The sequence below is a fragment of the Sprattus sprattus genome (assembly GCF_963457725.1).
Source record: "Sprattus sprattus genome assembly, chromosome: 1".
NCBI classification, from domain to species: domain Eukaryota; kingdom Metazoa; phylum Chordata; class Actinopteri; order Clupeiformes; family Clupeidae; genus Sprattus; species Sprattus sprattus.
Genome location: NC_137920.1, coordinates 7,264,439 through 7,272,100, shown reverse-complemented (window position 1 = coordinate 7,272,100; position 7,662 = coordinate 7,264,439). Strand labels below are relative to the sequence as shown.

The 7,662-nt window shown below is 45.7% G+C and overlaps 1 protein-coding gene across 1 annotated transcript in view; it reads right to left on the bottom strand.

Annotated features, from left to right (window-relative positions):
* Positions 1-839: 839 nt before the first annotated feature.
* map2k7 (mitogen-activated protein kinase kinase 7) overlaps positions 840-7,662 on the bottom strand; it is a gene marked incomplete at its 5' end in the record, with an annotated part of 18,644 nt that continues 11,821 nt past the window's right edge. Inside the window, 6 exons of the mRNA XM_080839875.1 lie at positions 840-3,395; positions 3,869-3,914; positions 4,423-4,565; positions 5,070-5,150; positions 6,449-6,628; positions 7,048-7,155. Coding sequence (XP_080696001.1) covers positions 3,255-3,395; positions 3,869-3,914; positions 4,423-4,565; positions 5,070-5,150; positions 6,449-6,628; positions 7,048-7,155 — 699 coding nt within the window. The 3' untranslated portion in view covers positions 840-3,254. The remainder of the gene's footprint in view (positions 3,396-3,868; positions 3,915-4,422; positions 4,566-5,069; positions 5,151-6,448; positions 6,629-7,047; positions 7,156-7,662) is intronic.

The following is a 7,662-nucleotide window of genomic DNA, read 5'->3' as shown; positions in this document are numbered from 1 at the left end:
AAACTAACTCAAAAGCATTCTAACTGCTAAATCTTACCAGATATCGGTGAAACGCCACTATCTCTCACCACTAAATAAGAGTGCTAGCTTACTAGCTCCCACCACTGAGTAAGAATGCTAGCTAACTAGCTGAGTAAGAGTGCTAGCTAACTTGCTCCCATCACTGAGTAAGAGTGCTAGCTAACTAGCTCCCCTCACTGAGTTAGAGTGCTAGCTAAGTAGCTCCCACCACTGAGTAAGAGTGCTAGCTAAGTAGCTCCCCTCACTGAGTAAGAGTGCTAGCTAACTAGCTCCCACCACTGAGTTAGAGTGCTAGCTAACTAGCTCCCCTCACTGAGTTAGAGTGCTAGCTAAGTAGCTCCCACCACTGAGTAAGAGTGCTAGCTAAGTAGCTCCCCTCACTGAGTAAGAGTGCTAGCTAACTAGCTCCCACCACTGAGTTAGAGTGCTAGCTAACTAGCTCCCCTCACTGAGTTAGAGTGCTAGCTAAGTAGCTCCCACCACTGAGTAAGAGTGCTAGCTAACTAGCTCCCACCACTGAGTAAGACTACAAGCTCACTGAGTTGAACATCAGGAAAGCTTTCACACTCAAAGAGTCGCCCAGGAGACGCCAAGGAGAAGAGTAGAACATGTCTCCTCTCACCCCCACCTCCCCCCTCTCCTCCTCACCCCCAGACCCCTCTCTCCTCCTCTCCCTACTCTCCTCTCACCCCAAACCCCCACCCCTCGCTCCTCCTCTCACCCCAGACCCCCACCCGTCTCTCCTCCCTCTCCCTCCACCTCTCTCACCTCCTCATCAGAGGATCATAATACTTCTTCACCTCCTTCACCAAAGACATTCAGCTCCATCAGCATATTACCAACCGAAAAAACCCCCACTTATTTTTCCATCTTATGGTCAAACTTTCTATTCCCCTTTTTTCTCTCTCTCCCTCTAGTCCTCCCTCTCTCTTCATCACCCCATCCACATTCAGATCTGTCTCAATCCGTGTCCTTCTCCACCTGTTTGTCAACTTACAGGGTTCCATCTGTTTGTCCTCTCTCTCCCTCCGATTGGCTGTTCTCTCCATCTCTCTCTGTGATTGGCCTTCTCCACCTGTTCGTCAACTTGCCAGGTTCCATCTTTCATCTCAATCCTCTACCCGTCACGTCAAAACAGAAACTAAACCAATCTGGAGCCTGAATCACCAGCCAGTTATGCCAGATCTGTTTCTGTCCTTTCTCTCTCCTCTGATTGGCTGTTCTCTGCACACCCCTCGCCCTCTAATTGGCTGTTCTCTCCATCTCTCTCTGCGATTGGTGGTTTGGCTTGGCGAAGGGGACACGTCTTATGAGTATTTAAGACCGTGACTGAGCATGCGACATAGCATGTGTGAGTACCTAAGACTGAGTGTCTGAGTGTGAGTGCCTGAGTAAGAGACAATATGCATTGTGTGTGTGTGTGTGTGTGTGTGTGTACGTGTGTGTGTTTGCCTTGGTTTCTTCGCTTTGGTATTATAGAACCTCTCTGGTTCTGGCTCTTGTTCGAGACCCGAGAACCCGGTTCTACGGCTAGAAAACCCGATTCTACGGCTGAAGAGCTCATCACAGTCTTGCCTTCCCTCTTTCTCACTCTTCCCTCTATCCCTGAGACATCACTGTACAGACAAAACCCAATCCTATTGGCTAGAATCTCACCAGATCAGACATCAATTGGCTGGGATCCCACCAGCTCTGAACCTGATTGGCTGGGATCCCACCAGCTCTGATCCTGATTGGCCCAGAGGCAGTTGCAGTCGGTCCTCCATTTTGCTTAATTTCTGCCATTCTGCCTAACAAGAGAACTGTAGCTAGAACTTGTTTTTTTTTTGGAAAGGTTTTATTTTTCGTATTTAGTATTTAAATTATTTTTGCCTTCACTGAAGTCTACTCCACTGCTCTGATTATATATTTTTCCTTAACACATGTTACAAGACTAAATCTGATTGGTCGATTAGTGCAGACACAATAGAAAGACTACATCTGATTGGTCGATTAGTGCAGACACAATAGAAAGACTACATCTGATTGGTCGATTAGTGGATGAGTGCTGGTTAAATATATTCGTCCTCATCACATGACACAGACTAATGGATGATGGACGATAACTGTTAGATTGATTATTGATTATAAGTTCCACAATATACAAACCCAGGAGGAACCTGTCAGTGAAGCCTGGCCATTTCTAATGAGAACACACACGCACTCACACAGGCACGCATGTAATTGTGGAGTGGATCTGTTACTACGGCAACGGAGACGAAGTGTGTCACGTGTTTTATACAGGAGATGCCCGTCTGTCTGTCTGTCTACCTTTGCTTGTCTGTCTGTCCATCCATCCGTCCCTCCATTCATTCATTCATTCATCCATCCATCAAAGTTGACCACAGTAACTCCATCCATTTACTCCATCCATTTATCAGCAGCCCTCTCTCTCTTCATCCCTCCATCAAAGCACCTCCCCCACTCTCATCATCTCGTCCCTCCCTACTCTTAAACCACATCCTTTATCCATCCAGCTATCTTCTTCTTTTGCCCCCCTTGTGTCCATTAGTTCGGTCTCCTCCCACACGATGAGTGTGTGTGTGTGTGTGTGTGTGTGTGTGTTTGTTTGTGTGTGTATTTATTAACTGAGTGTTATAATTGTATGTAACACCTCTTTCTTGTCCATTAGTCCATTCTCAGAATTCCTCCTCTTCTTCTTCTTCTTCTGTCCATTCTGTGTGTGTGTGTGTGTGTGTGTGTGTGTGTGTGTGTGTCAGAGGTGACATTTTGGTAGTGTGCATGTATGTATAGTGTGTGTCTAGCAGTGTGGTGTGTATAGAGCAGGGTTTGTTTAGGTGTAGGTGTGTGTGTGTGTGTGTATGTGTACACTAGTGTCTTAGTTTTGCTGCCAGCTTTAACTGTAGAGAAGCTTACGCAGTGTTGACAGTTATGTCTGAATAATTACATGAGGGTATACAATGTGTGTGTGTGTGAGGAGGGGGGTGTGTGTGTGTGTGTGTGTGTGTGTGTGTGTGAGGAGGGGTCTGTGTCACAGCTCTGATTCTTGTAGACTTGACACAGCAAAGGGGGAGTATAATTGAATTTAACACATGTGTGTGTGTAAGTACTGTTGACTAAAGCATTGAGAACTGCGGGGCGACTGGGTGCGGGGCTTAGTGTGTGTGTGTGTGTGTGTGTGTGTGTGTGTGTGTGTGTGTGTGTGTGTGTGTGTGTGTGGTCACTGCTCTGCTCTACCTGTTGAAGAGCGAGTGCAGGTGTTGTTGGCTAAAGCATTGAGAGCTGCGGGGCGATTCGGTGCGCTCCATGACCTCCTGGAACCAGGCGGCCACCTCCACCTCCACCACCTCGTAACGCCGGATGAAAGGGTGTTCCTGAGGGCACACAAGCAGGGGTCAAAAGGTCAAACAGATTCTAGCAGCGTGTGACTATACTCAAGCTAAAGCAACAACACAAGCAGAGGTCAAAAAGATTCTAGCAATGTGTGACGACTCAAGCTAAAGCAACAAAACAAGCAGAGTGATACAAAGATAGAATTCTAGAACTCTTTTCTAGCATCCGGAATGTCGCATTTTCTCTATTCCGGATTTAATCCCAATTCCATTCTAGAATTCGAATAAATTGGAACTCTGTCCTCAAGGCAATGACTGAGTTGGCTTTAGCATTAGCATTGGAACACTGTCCTCACGGCAATGACTGAGTTAGCATTAGCATTGGAACCCTGTTCTTAAGGCAATGACTGAATTAGCATAAGCATTGGAACACCCGTCCCAAGGCAATGAATGAGTTAGCATTAGCATTAGCATTAGCAATGGCTGGGCCCTGAAGGGAGAGACTGGACACTCACCAGCAGCTTGTGGTATTTTGGCCTTTTTCTGTGATCCTTTGTGAGACTGGAACAAAGCAGAGAGAGAAGATGGGTTATGGGGGTGGGGGGGTGGGGGTGTGTCTGTGTGTCTGTGTGTCTGTGTGTCTGTGTGTCAGAGAGAGAGAGAGAGAGAGAGAGAGAGAGATAGTGTGTGTGTGAGAGAGTGTTTATGTATCTCACCAGTCTATGACGAAAGACTGGAAGTGAGAGGAGAATCCCATGCCTAGCGGCAGCACTGGAGGAGTGTGTGTGTGTGTGTGTGTGTGTGTGTGTGTGTGTGTGTGTGTGTGTGTGTGTGTGTGTCTCACCAGTCTATGACGAAAGACTGGAAGTGAGAGGAGAATCCCATGCCTAGCGGCAGCACTGGAGGAGTGTGTGTGTGTGTGTGTGTGTGTGTGTGTGTGTGTCTGTGTGTGTAATGTATGTGTGTGTGTGTGTGTGTGTGTGTGTGTGTGTGAGTGTGTGTGTGTGTGTGTGTGTGTGTGTGAGTGTGTGTGTGTGTGTGTGTGTGTGTGTGTGTGTGTGTGTCTCACCAGTCTTTGACGAAGGACTGGAAGTGAGTGGAGAATCCCATGCCCAGTGGCAGCACTGGCGGGTCCTCCTGCAACACTTTGGTCAGGACCTCGAAGTCCGTCTTGCAATTCTTGTAGGGGAACTGTCCTGTGGCCAGCTCCACCTAGGGGACAGGAGGGGAACAACACAAACAGGAGGGAATATAAAAAACGAATGAATGAAAATGACATCAAACTGTTTGGGTTTTATGTGGGATTACTTCATTCTATGCATGCAGTGTTTGTGTGTGTGTGTGTTAGTTACTAATGTACGACACACACACACACACACACACACTATGCATTCTCTTTATGTAAGGATATACAGCTTTAGAGTGAAAGGTAAATAAACTTAAGGTGGAAAACTGCAGGTTGATATTTGTTCTGTTTGTATAAACATTATAGACGTGATTTATAAACATTATAGACGTGTTATATTAACACTTGTTATATATTTTATAAAAACATTATAGACATGTTATATAAACAATATGGACTTAAATATATTTTATAAAAACATTATAGACAAGTTATATATTTTATATAAACATTATAGACGTGTTATATAAACATTATAGACATATAATATAGTTCATATAAACATTATAGAGTTGTTATGTGTTACTGACCAGAGAGATGCCCAGGCTCCACACGTCAGCTCTGATGTCATAGTCTGGTTTACTTGGGTCTGGAGGATCTATTCTCTCAGGCTGGACACACAAACACACACACACAGATACACACACACTCACACACACACACACACACACACACACACACACGGGAAAGATAAGCATGAAAGTAAGAACATCTTCATTCTTTTCAGTGTCCCTCCAGCACCATTATCACCACAACTTTAACAGTCCTCATGATCTTCATCACAACCTCCACCATCCTCCTCCTCCTCCTCCTCTCAGCACTCACAGCAATATATGCACTTAACTGAACAAATTATATTATATTATCATGAATCATAATAAATGATCATAAACATCACCTCAATTATCACCATAACAATCCTCAATATCTTCATCACCATCCTCATCATCACCATCACAAACTTCACCACCATCACCACCATCACCATCATCATCATCATCATCCTCACCACGAACATCACCATCATCATCACCACCACCATAACCATCATCATCACCATCCTCACAACCATCATCATCATCACCATAACAACCATCACCACCACCACAACCATCATCATCATCCTCACCACAAACATCATCATCATCACCACCATCCTCACAACCATCATCATCATCACCATAACAACCATCACCACCACCACAACCATCATCATCATCATCCTCACCACAAACATCATCATCATCCTCACCACGAACATCATCATTCTCATCACCACCATCATCATCATCCTCACCACGAACATCATCATTCTCATCACCACCACCATAACCATCATCATCATCCTCACCACGAACATCATCATTCTCATCACCACCACCATAACCATCATCATCACCATCCTCACAACCATCATCATCATCACCATAACAACCATCACCACCACCACAACCATCATCATCATCCTCACCACAAACATCATCATCATCACCACCATCCTCACAACCATCACCACCACCACAACCATCATCATCATCATCCTCACCACAAACATCATCATCACCACCATCCTCACAACCATCATCATCATCACCATAACAACCATCACCACCACCACAACCATCATCATCATCCTCACCACAAACATCATCATCATCACCACCATCCTCACAACCATCATCATCATCACCATAACAACCATCACCACCACCACAACCATCATCATCATCATCCTCACCACAAACATCATCATCACCACCATCCTCACAACCATCATCATCATCACCATAACAACCATCACCACCACTATCATCATTATCACCATAACCATCATCATCATCATCATCTTCACCACAAACATCATCATCATCATCACCATAACAACCACCATCACCACCACAACACTCACTGCCATGTACGCGGCACAGCCGGCGCTGCGGGTCTTGGCCTTGGAGTCGACGAGGCGTCCGCTGATGCCGAAGTCACAGAGCTTGATCTGGCCCTTGGCGTCCAGCAGGATGTTACTGGGCTTCACGTCCCTGTGGATCACACCGTGCTTCTCCTTCAGGTACAGCAGCGCCTTCACAATCTAGAGACAGAGAGAGAGAGAGAGAGAGAGAGAGAGAGACCAAGAGTCAACATGGAGAGAGAGAGAGAGAGAGAGAGAGAGAGAGAGAGAGAGAGAGCATGAGTCAACATGGAGCGAGAGAGAGAGAGAGAGAGAGAGAGAGAGAGAGGTGAAGAGAGAGAGGAAGAGAGACAGAGAGAGATAGAGAGAGAGAGAGAGAGAGGAGGAGAACAGTAGAGCAGCCTTTACAATCTACACATGGAGAGTGAGAAAGAGATCATGAATGAACATGGAGAGAGAGAGAGAGAGAGAGAGAGAGAGAGAAATTGAAGCGCCTTCACAGGAGGAGGAGGAGAAGAAGAAGAAGAAGAAGGAGGAGGAGGAGGAGAAGGAGGAAGAGAAGGAGGAGGAGGAGAAGAAGAAGGAGGAGGAGGGCTCACCGCGACGGTCATCTTGCCGAGGATCCGCTCTGGGATGGGTCCCTGGATTCTCTTCTTCAGCTTCTCAGCACACGTGCCCATCAGCTCCATGGCGATGAACACGTCAGTCTGCAGAGGGGGAGCATGGGAAATGGAGTCTTTACTGGACACAAACTATACAGAACCACAGAATATCAACTACAAACACGTCAGTCTGCAGAGGGGGAGCATGGGAAATGGAGTCTTTAATGGACACAAACTATACAGAACCACAGAATATCAACTACAAACACGTCAGTCTGCAGAGGGGGAGCATGGGAAATGGAGTTTTACTGGACACAAACTATACAGAACTACAGAATATCAACTACAAACACGTCAGTCTGCAGACTGGGAGCATGGGAAATGGAGTTTTACTGGACACAAACTATACAATACGAACAACAACCTACAGAATATCAACTACAAACTAGAAAATGCATTTCCTGAAGGAAATACCAGTGCATGAAATGCAAAGGTTAAGAAAGGAAGAAGAAAAAAAAGAAGAGTGAAAGAAGGAAAGAAGAAAGGAAAGAAGAGTGGAAGAAGGAAAGACAAAAGGAAAGAAGAGTGAAGAAAGGAGAGAAGAGTGGAAGA